This window comes from Astatotilapia calliptera, chromosome 11, assembly GCF_964374335.1.
Source record: "Astatotilapia calliptera chromosome 11, fAstCal68.1, whole genome shotgun sequence".
Classification (NCBI taxonomy): Eukaryota; Metazoa; Chordata; class Actinopteri; order Cichliformes; family Cichlidae; genus Astatotilapia; species Astatotilapia calliptera.
Window position 1 is genome coordinate 2,713,131 of NC_137432.1, and position 20,682 is coordinate 2,733,812.

General features: G+C 41.7%; 1 protein-coding gene across 1 annotated transcript; it reads left to right on the forward strand.

Annotated features, from left to right (window-relative positions):
- The first annotated feature begins 456 nt into the window (after positions 1–456).
- slc6a20 (solute carrier family 6 member 20) lies at positions 457–19,045 on the forward strand. The gene is made up of 11 exons (XM_026184880.2): positions 457–1,534; positions 2,892–3,032; positions 3,455–3,546; positions 3,659–3,886; positions 5,349–5,459; positions 5,560–5,801; positions 8,435–8,603; positions 12,007–12,208; positions 14,310–14,469; positions 14,609–14,774; positions 17,561–19,045. Exons 1-11 carry the CDS (start codon positions 1,411–1,413, stop codon positions 17,729–17,731), a joined length of 1,806 nt encoding a protein of 601 aa, XP_026040665.1. The 5' UTR covers positions 457–1,410; the 3' UTR covers positions 17,732–19,045.
- The last annotated feature ends 1,637 nt before the right edge of the window (positions 19,046–20,682 follow it).

Consider the following 20,682-nt stretch of genomic DNA (forward strand, 5'->3'; position numbering starts at 1 on the left):
TATTGTGTGGACAGCAGCTGCGTTAGTAACAAACTGAGATATTAGAAACTACAGGCAGTCAGTGAGTGAAGAATACTGTGAGAACATCTTCATTCCTCAATGATTCATCTTCAGTTAAAAGTTTGTTAATGAGGAGATATTGAGTGCAAGAATTTTTGTAATTTGGTGTTACTGTCCTTACGGTCGTCAGGAGAGACAGAAACATGCTGCTGTCTGCACATATTCAACAATCAGCTCTGCACAGGAGCTGAAGGAGAGCCCAAAATCACACTAATGTCTGCATTTTGATTTTGTTACATCCGAACACAATGATGGCAGAAGTGCTGCCACGTGTGTGGCCACACAGAGCACCAGTGTGTTTATTTGGTAGTTCAATGAAAGGCTTCAGTTAGTTGAAGTGAGAAAAAAGCGTGCTCACATTGGCAGCTTTGTCTTGTTAAACAATATTTGACATTTTAAAAAACACACAAAATGCTACATTTTTGGAGATATTTGTGGGAGTTTTCTTGCTTGTTTTTTGTACCCCTTGAACACTAAAGTGGCCCTCCAATGAGATGACAGCGCCAGCAGTGGCCCACAGCTCATTCAAGTTTGAGACCCTGCCATCTGCCTGTTTCATCCTTTTTAGTCACACCAGCCCTCTGCATGTGCTCCTTAACTACATCCATGAACCTCCTCTGAGGTCTTTTCCCGCCTTCCTACCTGGCATCGCTGTCATTCTTTGTTCACTCCATCCACTCTGCGTTCTCTGCACATGTCCGAACCATTTCAACCATAACTCTCTAATATTGCCTCCAAATCACTCAACCTGAGCTAATGTTCTCATTTGTAGCCCACTCTGGTCACTCCGAGTGAAAATCTTCCAATCCACCACTTCCAGCTCTGCCTCCTACTTTTTTGTTGGTTAGTTGGTTGGTTGTTAGCGCCACCATCTACAATCCAGCATCTTGTAGACCTGCTAACCAGTCATAAATCACCCCTGACACTCAGTTCCACTCTGCCTGCACTCTCTTCTTCACCTCTCTTGGCCTCTGTCAGTTGTTTTGAATGGTTGACCCCAGGTCTGGTTTCACTAGCTGTACTTGCAGCTTTGCTGTTGCACCTCTCTCCCTCTCATTCACACACATTTATTCAGTCTTGTGCTTCTTAAGGACTTTTTCTTTGCCCCTGTCTCTGTGTGTCGCCCTCTTTCTGCGGTATGTATGTATCAAATAAAAGAAACATCCACCTGGGTTATTTTTCCATGCCTCACCCCCTTTACTAACACTTTGAATAACAGAAGCTTTTGGCTCCGCCTTCGCTACAGTCGCAGAGGGCTTATAAACCAGGCTCAGGCTGAGCACAGCTTCACCCACGCAGCGGACACTAATTATTTTGCGGGCTCACTGAGGCTACACACAGGACCGAGTCATGGAAAAAGATGGAAGACCCAACTGGGACAGCCCCATGCAATTTGTGCTGGCCTGTGTATCATATGCAGTCGGACTGGGAAACGTGTGGCGGTTTCCATACCTCTGTCAATTACACGGCGGAGGTAAGTCCGTGTGACCCTCTTTCACTAAATCATGAGCAGCACTTTCTTGTGCCTTTAAGTAGAGGGAGGTTACCAGGTTTATGATCATGTTTGATGAGCACAGAGTGTATTTGATTTGAAATGACAAATCTCAATACACTCTGTCTTCAAAGATTCAGTGGAAAGCAGTGATGTTGTACATAACGGAATTTACTCACCTCAGCTGGTAAACGAGTTACTACAGCCATGTGTCATGTAAACGTCCCTTTATAATTTCTCAATACCATTAATTGAATTGTAAGTAACTTAATATTCTTTAATTGGTGTGAAGAGTTGTTGATTAAGATTTTATCAAAGGGGGCGGGGCGTTCCGTGGTAAATTTCCTATGGAATCCTTACCTGACTATTGTCAGCTGTCTCGCTGCTGAAAACAATAATAAAAGTAGATGACGGTCATTAAGCGTTCGGAGCGAAAAGCAAATAATAATCAGAAGCGGTTTCGAAGTAGGCTTGTTTAAACAGACTCCGTTTAAGTGTGAGAGTGCGCAATTTAAAGACGAACTAAAATAAAGGCAGCGCAAGCATTCAGACATTTAAAGAAGAAAAAATGTTTTCGGCTCTTCCCTGGAAATGTTTCCAACATATGGCACTTTGTGCCGGGGTGTTTGTCCCGATGTTTCTCTCTGACTGCCAGAATCTGACTCTGTGCGTCACCCTTCATTTACTGTGTGGATGTGGAATTTTTCAGCGTCCTACTACGTACGACAGTACTGTGCTAGTGACCGACACCATAACACTTTTTGTCTTGACAACAAATCACCTTTGTGAGTGTAATTAGAAACTCAGCACACTGTGCGTTGCAGAAGGAACAACGTGAAAAGATGTTTCACACATACAAGGTTGACCATAGCCAAGCACAGATAGATGGTCTTCTGCCAAGTAGGGAGACTGGTGCCAGTTGGGTCAGGGGTTTGTTGGCACACTGTAATTCTCCAGACTGCTCAGAAGGGTACCACCATAAAAATGTTAGTTAGAAATGCTTGTCCTCAGCCACTTACGCAAAACACCTGAAGGTCACAAGAGTATCAGGTGAGGACACAGACAGGGGAAAAGAGTGGAAACCAAGTTTATAGCAAAATGCATTGATTTTATTTGGGGTCATTTTTGACCCCACCTGTGGAAGAGTGTAGGTAGGTATTGGTAGATTGTGCATCCAAGGGTTAATATGGCTCCTATCAGCTTAGAAAGTGTGCTTCTGGTTTACACTCATGGGATTCTTAAAATGCTATGGTTGCATATTTTTTATAATTGTGGTGTTTATATAGCAAATTTGTCCACTGTATAACATTTGTACTGTATTCACCCTTCATGCCTTCAGGGGGGTTCTTAATCCCGTATCTCATCATGTTGCTTTTGGAGGGGTTGCCCTTATTCTACATGGAGCTCGCCATTGGTCAGAAGATGCGTTTAGGTAGCATCGGGGCATGGACTTCGATAAGCCCGTATTTGGGAGGATTGGGTAAGTGCTTGATTAAAATGAAGTCGCAATGCATTTACCGCACACTTTTAGCTACACTTTTGGAAAACTAGAGGTGTTATAAAGGAGTACCAAGGAGAGCCTTTCTGGTGACAAAACAGTAAGCAGTTTGAATGTTGCATTAGAAGAAGCTAAAAAGGAGTCTGTGCAAAGGAGCTACAGACAGAACTTTGTAGAGTGCTGTGAATGAAAAACACCTGGGCTTTGTTTAAGTTTTAATCTTTCAAATGAACAGTTTAATTTTATGTAGACAATTTGATTTCATTTTATTTATATAGCGCCAAATTACAATAACAGTTGCCTCGAGGCGCTTTATATGCAGGTACCCTACAATAGTACAGCAGGTATAAGTAACAAGTGTCAATGTGAGATTGGTGATTTTATTTGCTGTTCTTCTGTTTTAGGGCTTGCTAGCGTTGTGACATCCGTGTATCTCTGTCTCTATTACAACGTCATCAATGCATGGAGTTTCTGGTACCTCTTTCATTCATTTCAAGTGAGCTGCTAATTTTCAAACTACTGCAGTTTTTTCAAACACATGCTACGTTGTTGTAGCTCATTTGGATGTAACACATCTCTGCTGCTCTTCATGTTTATGTCAATTGCAGTCAGTCCTGCCCTGGGCAGTATGCCCCATAAATTCAAACCGAACGGGACCTACAGAGGAGTGTGAGGTGGCTACACCCACCCAATATTTCTTCTACAGGGAAACACTGAACATCTCTTCTTCTATTGAAGAGAATGGAGGCATTCATACAGGACAGGCACTGTGTCTCGTGCTTGCCTGGGCAATAACCTACCTGTTCATTGTGCGAGGAGTAAAGTCAACAGGAAAGGTAAGGAGACTCACGAGTTTCTGTGATACATATCAGAAGTGGATATGAGCACAACAATCGCCATCATGAAAATGCCACTTCATAAATTTTGATGCCAAGTAACATAAATGCATTGTCACATAATTAAATGGTAAACACACCAGTTCTTGTATACCGCTTTTCAACTCTGCCTGAGCACTCACAGTGCTTTATACAGTATAACAAGTTAACAGTATAAATCTTAGGCTGCAGACCCACAGAATGACAGAATTCCCAATCCTAATGAGGACATATATCTTTTTTTTTAAAAGTCATATCAACACAAAAACAAGGAGCACAAAGCTGAAAACCACTCAAGGCAGTCTTACATATTTGTTTAATATGTGCGTTGAAGGACATGTCCTGGTCCAAAATGACTCCAAGGTTCCTCACAGTGTTACTGGAGGCCAAGGTAATGCCATCCAGAGTACGAATCTGGTTAGATACCATGTTTCTAAGATTTTCAGGGCCGAGTACAATAACCTCAGTTTTATCTGAATTAAGAAGCAGAAAGTTAGCGGCCATCCAGGTCTTTATGTCTTTAAGACATTCCTGCAGTTTAACTCATTGGTGTGTGTTATCTGGCTTCATGGACAGATAGAGCTGGGTGTCATCAGCATAGCAGTGTAAATGTATGCTATGTCTTCTAATGATGCTGCCTAAGGGAAGCATGTATAATGTAAACAGAATTGGTCCTAGCACTGAACCCTGTGGAACTCCATAATTAACCTCAGTGTGTGAAGAGGACTCTCCATTTACAGTAACATTAGATGAGTCCACTGTCAGAGGCCATAAGAAGATCATTTGTAACCTTCACTAAAGCTGTTTCTGTGCTGTGATGAGCTCTGAAACCTGACTGAAACTCTTCAAATAAACCATTTGTCTTTTAAAATCACTCTTTCAAGATTTTTTTGAGATAAAAGGAAGGTTGGAGATTGGCCTATAATTGGCTAAGACTGATGGGTCAATGATGGATTTTTAAGTAACCGTAACAGTTAACTGTTTTAAGTTAGTATAAAAAGTGGCTGTACAGAATGTTCCATCTGTGAGATGGTTATGAGTAATTAGTTCTCTCAGTTCACTGTACTTAATATGAATCTAGCACAGTTCTTTGCAGTGTGGTGGAAGTGGAGATGTTCCTAGATATGGACCAACAGCAGCAACTGTGTGATGTTATGTCAATATCCCCCAAAATCTCTGAGCAATATTAACAAGCCTTCTATACCACACAGCATATGGGCTATACCCCATTAGTAGCAATGTGTACCTAATGGAGGATTTGGTGAATGTAATTTACAAATATTTTCTAAACCAGCAGACCCTAGTGCCTAACTAAAACATACTGTAACACAAAGTTACCAAGTTATGATAAAATTCATAAACATTCCATCATCACACTTACACATTTGAACTTTTCTATGATTGTGCTGGTTGGCTTCTACAGGTGGTGTACTTCACAGCTACATTTCCTTATCTGGTCCTGTTTATCTACTTGATTCGGGGTGTGACTCTTCATGGTGCCATCAATGGCCTCAAATACATGTTCACACCCAAGGTAAGAGTGTCTAGGAAATGTGCTACGCAGATAAGGCTCTTCAGGTTTCATACTTAGAGTGGTTTATCTTTTATGTGTATGTACATTTGTCTGCTTTTAGATGGCTGAACTTGCCAATCCTAGAGCGTGGATCAATGCAGCCACTCAGATCTTTTTCTCCCTCGGTTTGGGTTTTGGCTCACTAATAGCCTTTGCTAGCTACAACCAGCACAACAACAACTTTCAGAACCAGGCCATCGTTGTCTCACTTATCAACAGTGGAACCTCTATCTTTGCCAGCATCGTCACCTTTGCCATCTATGGCTTCAAGGCTACTCTCAACTACGAGAACTGCCTGGACAGGTATGTATGTTTTGTGCTAATGCAGGGTTCCCGCTACACATGCAAGCATGCCTGTAAATTTACAGGTGTGTCCCTATAGGCGTGATATATTATACGGTTCAACAAGTTATTACAAATCCAGGCATGTGTACTTCAATTTCCAAAATTCAGAATATCACACATGCTTTGTAACATGCTGTTATACTAGCTCATTTTTAAAGAGGCTCTTTGTGGCCTCAAATCCAACTGAGTAACATAAAAAATACCACAAACTTTATCTTTGAACCAGTATTTTATATGTCAAAACAGCCAAATTTGCATGTTATGATATGATGTTACAATTATAAGATCAGGATTGTAACAGTGTAAAACACTGGCATGGAAAATGACTTGTAAATGACTTCTGGTTAAGAATACAAGCTGCAAACGACAATATTTAAGGCAGAGTGAGTAAACTATTGGCCTTAATTGGCATCAAAATATCTTGAATAAATCTTTTTTCTCAACATAGAGAAAATAAGACATGGGGATTTTTTTCTGTTATGATATTTGTGAAAATAACGTGTGTCAGCTATTATTTTTAAACCATTCACCAAGCTAATCCCATATCAATACTATCCACATCAGCACAGTAGGGTCAGCAACATTTATGTCTTGTGCAGGAAAAGTTTTAAATTCAGCATAATTCAGCATTCCCAGACCATGAAACTGCAAACGCATTTGTATGGAGGTCAAACAAGGCAGTCTACATCAGCTTTTTGGACTAGCCGTGCACATTACATTAGCTTGTTGGAGATAATACCAAGGACGAGTTTGTTTTAAGGTTAAAAAAAAAAAAAATCAAAACAGCTGGTGCCCCAAACCCAGAAGCATTTGAGGTTTTAGTTTTGTTTTTCTTGGGTTTTCTTTTCATTCAGAGTGGTTTTAAATGCGTCATAGAAGTCTTAAATCTGACTGACTTTGATGAAAGAAATGAAATAAACCAAAACAAAACTAACAGTATAAGTGAGCGTAGAGACATATAAATCTGTTTGGTTTGTTTTTTCACTTGGACCCTAGACTACAATTTAAACATAGCTCTGGCCTGAGGGCATAAAATCAAAGCTAACAGTAACATTAGCCACATTAGCCATTAGCCAAACACAATGGATTTTCCTATTGTTGTGGGGACATTGCATCAAAATAAAAGTAATCCACTGGGTCTTCAGTTCCTCAGATGCTGGGAGTGCGTGAAGACGTCTGTGTTTGCGCTCGCAGCCAACAACTGAACATTTGGTGAGTTTTGTTTGTCGCTGAGACATTTTAGTGTTAGTTAGCTAAAGCGACTCTAGCAAGAAGTTAATAGCAGTCGGTGATGCAGGTGCTCAGGGATGGAGAGTAGGTCCTGGTTGGCCATGCTAAGGCAATGTCTGAGACCAGTGGCTGCAAAGTTGTGAGATCACAAGCTTATGGAAGTGCAACAAGGGCTCCAAATGAACAGTGTTTATTACTGTCATCTAAACATCTTCATGCAAGTGCTTCTACAATGACATGTATTAGTGCTTTTACATTGAAACCATTTTTAAAAAGTTTTCTTTAGAATCAAGGTGAGGTGGTACAAACACATTAATCGTTCAACCAGGACGCTCGAGTAATGCCTGGACCAGTTGTTTGGGACCATTGTAAAACTGCGGTTTAGTCATTGTTTGGTTAGGTTGATGAACCGAAACTACTTGGTTATGTTTAGATTTAGAGGTTAGCATAAGGCTTGGAGAACAAAAACTACCCGGTGAGGATGAGGAAAGAGTATGGTTTTGATTCTGTTACATTATTAACAAAGTTACAGACAAGCTCAACAAAACTTATCTGAAAATGACGACACCAGTGTACATTTTGCACTTCTCCAATAAAGATTACATTGAAATGAAGCTGTATGTTGTGATAACAGCTGACACCATGTTCATCGAGAGAATAGTCTGTCACTGTATTCTGAAAACAGGCTGTGTGCATTTCTCTGTCAGTTGAGTAATTTGGTACTTTAACAACATAGCGTGTTGCTTTGCTTTATCATTGAAAAGAAAAACCCAGAAATGTTCTTTCTTTTGCACAATAGGACTTTGGACCTAGAATCTGGTATACAGAACATGTGTCCAGTGTTAGATCACTTAATAACAAGACATAACAACTCTGAACAAATATCTGTGGTGTGGTGAAGGGTTGGGTGGATGGGGGGGATTGGAGTTGATAGTAGTTGGGGGTTAGTGGTGGGGGGCTGGTATGTGGTAGGGGTCAAAGTACCATCCACATGAATGCCAAAACCCAACAGAACATTGTTTTTCATTAACATAAGTGTCATTCATTACACCTGCCAGTGGTTGGCAGCAAAACATGAAGTGAATAAATGCAATGATTTTACAAAAGTAATACAAAAAAGTAAGAACGAAATGGTTGGTTTTTGCAGTTGAAACAACTAAGAACAAAAACAGTTAAAACTGTCTCTCATCTGCCGCAAAAACATAAGTGGACTGTAAACTTAGTTCAGTATCACATCAGTTCCCAGTCTAATAAAGGAAACACTTTGTGAAATACGTCTAAGTTCAACAGGTTGCAAAATGGCCTGTGCAATCATTGTTGAAGGTCAGGGTTAATTTGTGCTCCTTTTTCTTTGTTTTCAGAATGCGCCTTCTGCTGCTAAATACCTTTGATCTAGCAGAAGACGCCATCAGCATGGACAGCGTTCTCGAGTGGACTGAGAAGCTGAACACAACATATCCAGAGCAGTTTGCCCAAATTGCCGACAAAGTAAGAGAGGGAGAGTGCAACCTGGAAAAGGAACTAGACACAGTGAGTTACACTCATCTACATACAGTAACCACACAGGAAACACTATTCAGTTATAAAATAATGGAAAGTTGGAAGTTAAATCGGGAAGAAAAAGAGAAACGATAAATGATCAACGTTTGTCACCCAGAGTCTGATCGTACAGTCAGGTCCATACGTTTCTGGACCATGACACAATTTCTGTCATTTGGCCTCTGTACACTACCCCAGTATATTTTAAATAAAACAGTGACAATGTGATTGACATGCACATACCACTGCAATTTTAAAAAGCTTAAGATCATGAGCTGTTCCTTTTGTCTGTCCAAGAACAGTGCATGCTATTTAGATGTTTTCTGACAATCTAATCTGCCCTTTCTGTTTTGAGGGTAACCACTACCGTATTTTCCGCACTATAAGGTGCACGTAAAATCTTTTAATCTTCTCAAAAATCGACAGTTCGCCTTATGTATGAATTCTGGTTGTGCTTACTGACCTCGAACCGATTTTATGTGGTACATGGCGCTCAGAAATCTGTCAAAAATGTTTTGGTACGACTTTGGTAAACTATGAAGCCGCAGCGCTTGATGGATTGTTGGAGCATTACAGCTGCCGTAGTCAGGAGCCTCGCGGAGTAATCTGGATCCTAAACTCCGTCTCTTCAGGTCCCCAAGTCAAACAAACACTGCAGCATCACTGAGAGTTAAAAACTGTCTAAATTCTTTCATCTTTAATAAAATGATCAGTGTTGCTGCTTTACCAGGTGTAACAATTAAGTTTAACATCCAGGCATCCATGAAAACAGGATTTATTAAAAGGATGAACACTAAATTTTTCCACTCGATAGAAGTTAACGTGAGGATTCCTGGTGGTTAGAGACAAATGCAATCGCATGGAGGATGCTGTAAACAGACCAAACTTCAGTCAGGAGAACAACTGAGATAATCCATCCACAATACGAGGTTAGTCATTAATATACTGCAACAACATGGGAATAGAGCCGCTGGAGAGAATTCAGCATTAATGAATCAATGGTAGGGAAGAGGAGGAAGCAAGAAGAATGAGTTGACTAAAGTTTGACTTATCTGACTGTTTTGTTTACCTCAATGCACTTTATAATCCGGTGCACCTTATGGTTGAAAAATACGGTAGTTTGCACTTTCCTATAAAGCCTCTGTACATGCATTGATAAAGGTAACCAGGTGTACCAAACTGCTGATTTGACCACTCCTAAGTTTTTGCCGTCTCTCTTACAGTTTTATTTTAGTTCTTCATCTTAATGATCTCCTCCTTCACTTTGGAGTTCAATTTAAATCAAATACAATTTGTTGTTGCGAGGTACTAACTGAACTACAAAAACACTATGCACCCTCTAGTGTCCAGATGTGGAATAGCATTTTAATACCTGAAACTGCCACAGTCCACCAAGAACGTTTAAATGACAGGTTAACAAATACAAACAAACGAAAAACTTTAAGTTTGGCAGTTTTCTCTGTTTGTTTTCAATGCCATGTTTTAACAGATAGCTATTTTCAGCTCTTTACATGGACACTAGGGAGAAATGCAAAAATAGAGCACACAGCATGAGGGGATGTATGACAGCGATGTGACACTGGAGACACGACATAATTAGGGAGATGGAACACACCAGGGAACACAGAGGAAGTAAAACTGAACAAAGAGACAGGCATAAGTACAAATAAGGACATAGGGACAAATAAGATGGGAAGTAACACACACTGAGACCCAGACTAAGACGTGATAGACACTGGGACTAGGGATAAACAGATACATGACAGACTGGAGAGACAAAGGATGAAACAAGACAAGAGAGGAAACATAGACAGGTAGACAGAACGCAGACCAGACAGAGACATGACTGAGCTGAGGGACAGACACAGAGACATGAAATAGATGGGTAAATAAACACAGAGACGAGACTGACTTTCACAGGAGAGGCTGAGAAGAGAAAAACAGAGGCGAGACAAAGACACAGAAGGAACCTAATAATATCAAACAAGAGACCATGAAAGACCGATAAACCCAGAGACACTAAAATAACTCAACTCAAGACTAAACCATACGAAGTTTGAACTTCAATCATCTTCTGAATGTAAAGGAAAGAATCATGAATCCAAAATAAAACTCTAAACACTGTGTCAAAGAGCCAGGACAGAAGCTGCCTGCAGGGCTGAACACGTGTGGGGTTAGTTTGAGTCTGCTGTTCATGCCAGTGGCACGACCACACTGACAGATCCTGGTTGGAAGTTTGAATGCCATCCAGCAGCAGTGTTTGACCAAGCTGATCAAAAGAATAATCACTTATAATAATAAAATAATAACATGCTCCTCAGGCCCCTGTTTGTTAACTGTCAGTATGTGTTGTTTCTTTAATCATCCATCCATCCAACCAACAACACCAAACAACTCAATTTGACTGCTTAAACCACAAATGTGTTATTGTAGACTTATATCACTTCCTGTTCCTGTTACAACACACAGTGGTTTTTTGTGTATTTTTCTGTGTAGCCCGTTTAATTAAAAACCTGTAGCTAATGACTAAAACATACCACTGCTGCTGCCTGTCTGTACAACCCGATATCAAACACCCCGATCCACAGTGCCCATTTCACGCTTTGCCTCCAAAACGTAAAATCTACACGTTGCATTAGGTTGAAATAAGCTGCAGGACCAGCAGAGGGAAATATTTGATTTCAAGCCAACATGAAAATAATAACAGGAAAGCGTTTAAACAGACAATATTAACACATTCGCATGTATATCCATATTAGCCGTGACGATGCTGGGAGCCTGGGATCTACTTTGTACGTTACGATTTTGTGGCTTTAAATATATTTTCTCCACCTGCTGGTAATGCAATTTCTGCATGCAGTAATGCAACTCATGCATGTTTGTCTCTCTCACGTTTTAGAGAGGCAAAGTGTGAAGTGGGCACGGTGGGCCGGCGTGTCTATTACACATTTTGCTATGATACTGGGTTGGTACTTTGCATATTTACACTCCACCTTGGCTGAATTGTAAAATATTATTACTTATTTAGGTTAAAAATCTTTACTATATTACCAAAAATTTTAAAAGCACCTCAGTACACTGTATTTTTGGAAAACTGTGCATAATATTTCTGCAGGAAACATGTTCCCCATCAGTATGATATATGATACAGTACATCGTCTCCATGTTCACAGACATGAAGCCTCTTTACTGTAATTATAATTATTGAGATAAGGTTGTGGCATGTGCATCCACTTATAGGTATTTTATAAGAATGAATGATCTCTGTGGAGCGTGTCTGTATGAATAATACTTCATAAAGAGACATTTTGAAGTCTTTTTATTTGACATGTAAAACACTGACACTAAATTCAGTTTCTATTTCAACTATAAACTCCCGTTATTTTTGTTTCAGGCAGTAGAGGGGACAGGCCTGGCCTTCATAGTGTACAGTGAGGCCATTAAGAACATGCCTTTGCCCCAGCTGTGGTCTGTACTGTACTTCTTCATGCTCCTGCTGTTAGGAATGGGCAGCATGTTGGGAAACGTTACAGCCATCATCACCCCGTTACGTGATTTCAAGATTATGTCCCGCATGAGCAACGAGTTGTTCAGTGGTAAGATCCGTACTGATGTTGGTGGAGAAGGTCTTCGTACTTTCTGCTGCTATGTATTCTCACTGAACCGTTGCCACACTTTTCCTGTCTGTCTGGTTGGGTTACAAACACATTGACAGTGGTAAAGAGCAGCATTTATGTTTATTGCAGCTATAAAACTAGTTTTCAGCTGAGTGCACAAAGTTAAATAGAATTCAAAGTAGTAACTTGTGATGCTCCTACTTCCTACGACAGGCCGTGCAGATATTATCAAAGTGATTCTTTATGGTCCTACCATTGTGAGAAGGCAGATGTCTGGGAATGCCAGGAGCTTTACGCTGTGTGAGAATTTGGCTTTTAGAGCTTTGAGTGTTCAGAACAGAAAGGCTTTATAATACTCGGTGTGTAAAGCAGGCAGGATTGGACCCAAGCACAGACACACAGCTTCATTGCTGGGTGCCAGAAATACTAAACTAAACTGGAACACAGGGAGTAGCACACAGCTCGGAGGAAGAGGACGGTGGGAGGCGCAGACATAAATATGCACGCGAGGCAACAAACCACAGGAGGGAACACAGCTGAACATGATCTAACTAAGGAGACAGGGGTATACAGAGCATTTATGCATTTACAGCACACATTTAGCTGCAATAACCAACTCTCCCCATCGCTGCACATCCTCCCAGATGCTCGGCCAGTAGAATCAATAACCCACGGGCGACTGTGGCTCAGGGGGTTGGGAAGCGCATCAGTAACCGGAAGGTCGCCAGTTCGATCACCGGGCTCGCTGTCCTGGTCATTGTGTCCTTGGGCAAGACACTTCACCTTACCGCCTATTAGAGATGGCCAGAGGGGCCGATGGCGCGATATGGCAGCCTCGCCTCTGTCAGTCTGCCCCAGGGCAGCTGTGGCTACAACTGTAGCTGCCTCCACCAGTGTGTGAGAGTCAATGAATGAAGCCTTGGAAAGTGCTATATACATCCAATCCATTATTATTATGTGAGCAGCCGAAATGATTTTTCGGGTGGCTCGTTACAGCCATCTATGTTTGTGTTTTTTCCGCCAGCTTTTCAACACTTGAAACTGGTTGTGTTCTTCTGGTGTCTCAGTCACTCGACACAATCTGTCTCCAATGAACACAAAGTGCGTTACTGTTACATCAGGGCACACTGTTTGACCATCAGTTTTCATGACTTGGTCAAAGGCTGAGTATAGGCTGTTATTATGACACTGCTGCGGTGGTGGAAAACCTATTGGAACCAACATGATCTCCTGTGAAGGCCCTGCTACGTCCCCCAGAATCAGTGTCCGATGGCCCCACACCATAGCTGAGTGCAGCAGAGACACCGCATGCCTCTACCAGCTGTGAATGCACCACTGCGCACTGCCCCATTAACTTACTGAACCCGGGCCAGCCGTTCCATAGCAGGAGATGCTGAGACACAACAGAAGAAAACAGATTATTGGAGAAGAATGGCGGTGCTGGGACTCTTGGGGCCAAGCTCCTGCCACTGGCTAAACAGTCATGGCAACCTCAAGGCTTGCCTGCCAGTGAATGCAGACCCACTTCGTTGTTGCCAGGAGCTCCTCCACGAATCGTTCTGGGAACACCGTGTCCAGCAGCTGAGCCGCTCCTGGTACAGGGCCAGGCTGCAGCCACCTGACCAGGATGTGTCCTTCAATGCACATATTAAACAAATATGTAAGACTGCGTTCTTCCATTTGTGCAACATCTCTAAAGTTAGAAATATCCTGTCTCAGAGTGATGCTGAAAAACTAGTTCATGCATTTATTACTTCCAGGCTGGACGACTGTAATTCATTATTATCAGGAAGTCCAAAAAACTCCCTGAAAAGCCTTCAGCTGATCCAAAATGCTGCAGCAAGAGTCCTGACAGGGACTAGAAAGAGAGAGCAGATTTCTCCTGTTTTGGCTTCCTGTTAAATCCAGAATTCTGAAAAAAATAATTCTGATTAAAAAAAGTCAGAATTCTGACTTTTTTATCAGAATTCTTGAAAAGAAGTGAAAAAAAGACGTGTCCCCTTTTTCCCCCCAGTGGCCCTAATCCTCTTTGTGACTGGTGTTGTAATTTGGTGCACCAGTGACTGAGCTTTTCTTGCAGGTTTGGTGTGTGTGTTTTGTCTGCTGCTGGGCCTGGGCTTCACCACCACCTCAGGGAATTACTGGTTTACCATATTCAACGACTACGCAGCCACTTTCTCTTTGCTGTTCATCGTCCTCATTGAGGTCATAGCTGTTAGTTACATCTATGGAATTAAGAGGTATGTGCTGTCATTGTGATTGTTTCCACATTTGTTACTGTAGATTAAAACCTTTTTGTTCTGGCTATAAATAATGTACTACTATTCTACTGCTGTAAAATTCAATAATCGATACGAGCATGTTTTCTACTCTCTTTAGGTTTGAAAAAGACATAGAAGACATGCTTGGTCATCGTCCCAACTGGTACTGGAAAATCATGTGGGCAGTAACCAGTCCCTTGCTCCTTATTGGCCTCTTTATATTTTACATCATTAACTACATCCAAGGAGGGACACCCACTTACCAAGCATGGAATAAAGAGCTGGTGAGTTCTGCTTTCAATATTCCCGACGTGTAGACATTTTTACTTTCTCCTCAACAGACAGTATGGATTATCATTATTGAAGGTTTGGGTTAGGTCATGTTTAACAAAGTCTCCTGTGATACCGTGCACTCCAAAAAGGAAATGAGCGGAAAAGTCTGGTGGAAAATGGCAAAAAAGATGGCGTAGTGCACTATTAAATAGGATCGTTTAGATTTAAATGATGCTGTGAATCGACGACTTCCAAATAGCTCAACAAATCAAGAAGCAAAAGTAAAGGAAATGTTTTTTTTCATTAGCTCATCCAGCCAAAGGACCAAAGTCCGTCTGCCATCCAACAAGAATCTGTACTCCTCCTACAGTATTGATCTGAAGTTTTAAATTGCACATAATTATCATGTAAGTTTTTTTTACCCAAACTGTGCTCAAGACCAAGATTTGTTGTTTCATGAGCAAGAATGAATCGCTTTCAGGAGCTCCATGAATTCCAGTGTGAAGTATTCCACAGTGAACTGTTTGTGCGATTATAACACAGTGGAAGCGACTGGGAATGGGAGCAGCTTCACCACCAAGTGGCCACATAAAATCACAAAGCGGATGCTGAGGTGCAAAGGCTGCCATCTTTCTGCAAAGTCAATCTCTACAGACTAACTCAAGAACATTGCACAGAGATTAATGGAACGAGTTTCCATTTGGGCGATCGTGGCTCAAGAGTTGGGTGTTCGTCTTGTAACTGGAAGGTCGCCGGTTCGAGCCCCGGCTCGGACAGTCTCGGTCGTTGTGTCCTTGGGCAAGACACTTCACCTACCGCCTACTGGTGATGGCCAGAGGGGCCGATGGCGCGATATGGCAGCCTCGCTTCTGTCAGTCTGCCCCAGGGCAGCTGTGGCTACACCTGTAGCTGCCTCCACCGGTGTGTGAATGCGAGAGTGAATGAATAGTGGAATTGTAAAGCGCTTTGAGTGTCTCGAAAAGCGCTATATAAATGCAATCCATTATTATTATTTCCACGGCCGAGCAGCTGCATCCAAGCGCAGTGCAAAGTGTCTGAAGCAGTGATCTCAAAGCTTGCTGAATGTCTGGCAATCCAATGGACCAGTCTGTTTTGGTGGTTGCTAGGAGAAAGGTACTGTGTAACGTTTGGGTGGGGCACTTTATGGTGTGGGGTTGTTTCCCAGGAGCTGGGCTCAGCCCCTTAGTTCCTGCAAAATTCCATTAATGCTTCAGCATACCAAGACAGTTTGGACAATTTTATGATCCCAACTTTGTGGCAACAGTTTGGGGATGTTCAATGAAGAACAAGTATCTGTCATTTCATTTATTTACTTATAAAGCACATTTAATAACAAAAAAGAGTTGACCAAAGTGCTGTACAACGTAATAATTAAACAATAACATTAACATCATCAAACAGGTAGGAAGATTTGAATAAAAAATTGGTAACTCTCATGCAGTATAGCAGTGGTTCCCAAACTTCTTTTTGTTAGGCCGTCCTTTGTTTTTCAAGAAAATCTTCAGGCTCTAGAGGGCGTGTAAAGCTGCAAAAGGTCAGACTAATAGTTTGTTGCTTGGCCATTTAGCACTTTATAAGTCAAAAGATTTTAAAATTTAATTCTAAAACGCACCGATGAAGAGAGGCGAGCGCCGCGGTGATATGTTGTCTCCTTACACGGGTCAAGAGGCCGGCTGCAGCGTTGTGTACGAGTAGAAGCCGTGCCAGACTGGACTGACACCAGCGTATAGCTAATTAATCTGGGGCATAAAAGTTACAGCTTGGTCCAAAAATAATTACTTCAGTTTTGTCTCATTAAAGGTACAAAAATTTGAGACCATCCAGGTTTTACCTTTGTCAAGGCATTTGAATAAAGATTCCATGGGAGTGGTGTTTCTATTATCCGAAGATAAATCTGGATGTCGTAAGAGTGAAAGCAGATATTATGCTTCCTAAAAATTAGGCCTGGGGGAGCATATAGATTGAAAAGGGAATTGGGCCTAATATGGAACCCTGCGGGACACCACAAGTAAATGGAGCTGTGGAGGACGTAAAATCATCAAAGTCCTCTCGGAGAGGTAGGACCGAAACCATTCCAAAGGGATACCTTTGATATCACATTGCTCCAATCGCAAGATCAGATTACTGTGGTCAACGGTATCAAAGGCTGCAGTTAAATCTAGAAGCAGGAGCACAGCTGAGCCACCTGAGTCGGTGATTAATAAAATGTTATTAACAATAACAGACTGAAGCAAATCTATCATTCAAGAGTTTGAATTCCACCAAAATCCTAATCAACCATTCTTGGAAGCACGGGGATATTTTGATATAGGGAAGGAAGTTTGATGCCATCCATGTACACAGAGATCAAACTGAAAATTAGCAGTCAAAAAAGTATAATTAAATGAATCAGAAACAGGAAGAACACCCTTCTGACACAATGTTAGTGATGACATTGGATACTACTTTGGCAGAGTTGGCTGGAGTGTAAATGAGTAATCCAGTGTAACAGCAAATTTATTTTTAAACTGCACTGTCATGTTATCTTATTTTATTCTACAATTTTATTTATAACGTGTTGTGATTTGGATGGACACGTGATATTATTGTACAAGCAGAATCCACACTCGTCAAACTGAACATCAGTGATGACATTTTTATTCAGCCATACCTTTCACATAGTTATGAGTCCTTACCAAGATTAGGATCTGGATGTTTGCAGCTGTACCACTCTACAGACTGTAGTGTTGATAGCAAAAGTTTCTGCTAATGGTGAACTGTATGTGTGGCTTCCCAGGGTGAATCAGCAGTGACGGAGTACCCCGTCTTTGGTCAGGTCTTCATCGTGCTGCTGCTGGTGTCGTCAGTCAGCTGTGTGCCCCTCACAGCTCTGTATGCCTTCTGCAGGAAGAGGAAAGATCGAGCCTATGAAAAGCGTCCATCTGCTGTGAGCACAGTGTCAGTGTAGGGACCAAACCTGTCCTGCTTCCTGGACCTCTCCATATCTGCACTTCAGCTGAGCAGCAGGAGTACAGTATTTCCTACCTAATCCAGAGTGTGTGGTGTTTGATTTGAGTTTCACCTTAGCGACGGCCCTTTTGGACTGTTTGTCTGCAAAAACGACGTCGTTCCAGTGTTGCCGTAGTAACAGCTTAGGCGACATCAGACACAGGCCTTCTTTGTTCAGAATACGCTCCATATTTCCTTTGAATCTGTTGTATTATTTGTCTCAGTATTAAAGTCAGACGTCTGTCAGTACATTCAGAAGAATATCCTCTAAATCTCAGCTGTGGAACATTATTGCTCACAGATGTAGTTTGTCTGACTGTCAGATGTTTAAATATAGTTGTAATTTGGTCATTTGCTTGTTGTTATTTTTCTAAATAGTAGTACAGTATTATGAATGTATGTACATAAGCTACTGTGAGTTTTAAATGTATTGTTTTAATCATTTTTTCCCATCTTACACACTGTAAACATGTTTTAAAGCAGTAGTGCACAGAAGTGAGCATCAAAAAAGGAAGTCCTGTCCTATCACACTATAACATCGCACTATAGTGGACTTTTTAAATTATTTGGACTCGCCTGTTTCTGTCTAATAAGAATAGTGATTGGTTAAATTCTCACACACATGCTAGATTAGAGCCTGTGACAACAATCTCATTACAGAGGTCCTACTTTCTGTTTTGAAGTATCTTTGAGCAAAGTGGTGTTTTTGCATCACTACCAAAAATGACACTTGATTCAAGACTCGAGCTGGACCTGTTGGACTGCACAACAGAAAGCCGAGACGTATCAAACCACATCGGCTGATTTCCTTTCTTTCTTTCTTTAAGGTAAATATGATGGACATATCAGTCATTGGGTTTTCCTGTCGTCGAATTAGAGCTGGCACTGAATTATGTGTGTACGAATTATCTGCTTTCTACAGGATTTTTGATAACTAGTTTTTTATTCATTTTAAAAGGGCTGGCAGCTCATTGTGAACCAAAATACCTGTATGAGCCAACAGTGCTGTGCCAAAACACAATTGTAATTAAAAAAAATTTCTTTGTACATTCCCAAATATGTCAAATGTGTATATACTGTTGGATATGTGTCATCGAATGACCGAATAATTGGACTAATCAAAAGTGTGATTTTTGCTTTTTGTGCCAGTGAGTAAATAAATGATGAACTGTTAGTTTTCTTGGACATAAAGCGTCTTGTAAGTCACTATGTTGTCTTTCAGCTTCATCTGAAATTTATTTGGGGGGTTTTGATTAAAGAAGTAAGACATTTATGTGCGTGTGTGTCTTTTAGAAGACAGACGTCTCTTTTTTCTTGATGGATTCTGTCCCAGTACATCTGTTAATACCGAGTTGGAAACTGCTTCTTATATAAAGCCAGTTGACCTTTAACCATTACAAACATCAATGGAGTGATGTTTGTAATCATTTGGACTCAGATGTTGCATACTGCCACCTGCAGGTATTCATAACTGACTGTAGGAGTCAAATGTAAACTCCACAATAAGCTCCTGACCTTACATGAAAATGTCTTGTCTGTTCCTGTGTCTTGTTTTTATGAACCTTGTTGCATCTAAATGTTCATGCATATTTCATATGAGATGATGAGATGAGATAGCCTTTATGTGTCAGTTGCAGGTCTTTTACCCACAACCGAGATGACAGACCTTGCCGACCGTACATACAATACACAAACATCACATTGGGGAGACAGGTCAGGTTAGGTAGCAGGAAAAAAACCCTCAAAATGTGTAACACAAAAGGATAATACAGGAATGCACAGATATCAACACACCATAGCACAATAAACACAGACAGCAACATGGGAAAGAGTTCCAGTGTGTACATCTGATCTGGGACCGCTGCAATCTTCGACTGCGCCTCCAGCTGCCCCGATGTCCACATCAGAGGGGAGGTAAGCGTTGGAGGTGGCGTTGGATCCGGGGTAGGGAGGGTGATGCGTCAGTGAGTGCTTATCAGTATATGTATGTGTGTGTGTGTCCATAGTTCAGCTGAGACAGTGTCCTTCGCCCTGCCAGGCTAGGTAAACAGTCTTCCAGCCAACCCAGCCAACCTTGTAGGGAATGGGAAGAACAGACTAAACACAGTCGTTATCAGGGAGCTTTTGTTCGGCTCCAGCCTTGAGCCCACAGCTGGCTCCGAGGGGTAGCTGGATTATGATGGTGATTTTTCTTTTGCGACAACTCGTGAGAATTTCAAAGCTGTTCTTTAACACTCCGACACTGGTCTCTCAATCTCCCGTTGGAGAGCCGCGAGCTTCCCCATGATGGTATCAAACTTGCTGGTGTTTTCATTCTTGTGCTCAGAGAGCTGATTACTCACGACTGCAGTGAGCTGCTCCACGATGTGATCCAACGTCCGCTCAGAGATGTTGTTCTGAGTGGACTTTTCCTTGATGTATCCCAATATACGCTCAGATGTGTTGTTCTGAGTATTCACGGCAGCTGCGTCTCCAAGCTCTTAACCATGCTGCTCTCAATGAGCCCGTTCTGAGAAGTCGCGCCTCGTCCCACCGTTTCAATCCCAGCGGGCAGCTTTGTGGGGGTTTGAACAGCCGGTTCGGCTATCTTAATCCTCCCATAAGCCAGAGCCAAGCCAGCTCCGATCAGCAAGAACCCTGTTACCATGGTTCCGAATAGGTAGATATCTTCAGCGTCCTCGATTGACAGTCCCGCCAGGCACACGATCCTCCATGTCTGCCACCCGTCCATCGTGTATCCGGCAGGGAAAGTCCCTCCAGACTTCTCGTTGAGAAAAGGGAGTCAATAGCATTCAGAGACCAGTTGATCAAATCCATAATTCTCTTTAGGTTTTAGAAACAGACTGTGAGAGACTGTTCCATCCTTGTTATGGAATACATTTTTATGAACTTCAGTTACAGGACAGGTGG

Excerpts from the sequence above, each read along its gene's own strand:
- slc6a20 (XM_026184880.2), top strand. The coding sequence starts at position 1,411 with ATGGAAAAAGATGGAAGACCCAACTGGGACAGCCCCATGCAATTTGTG. Across the intron at positions 3,033-3,454 it reads CCCGTATTTGGGAGGATTGG|GGCTTGCTAGCGTTGTGACA; the intron begins GTAAGTGCTTGA and ends CTTCTGTTTTAG. Across the intron at positions 14,470-14,608 it reads TACATCTATGGAATTAAGAG|GTTTGAAAAAGACATAGAAG; the intron begins GTATGTGCTGTC and ends TACTCTCTTTAG.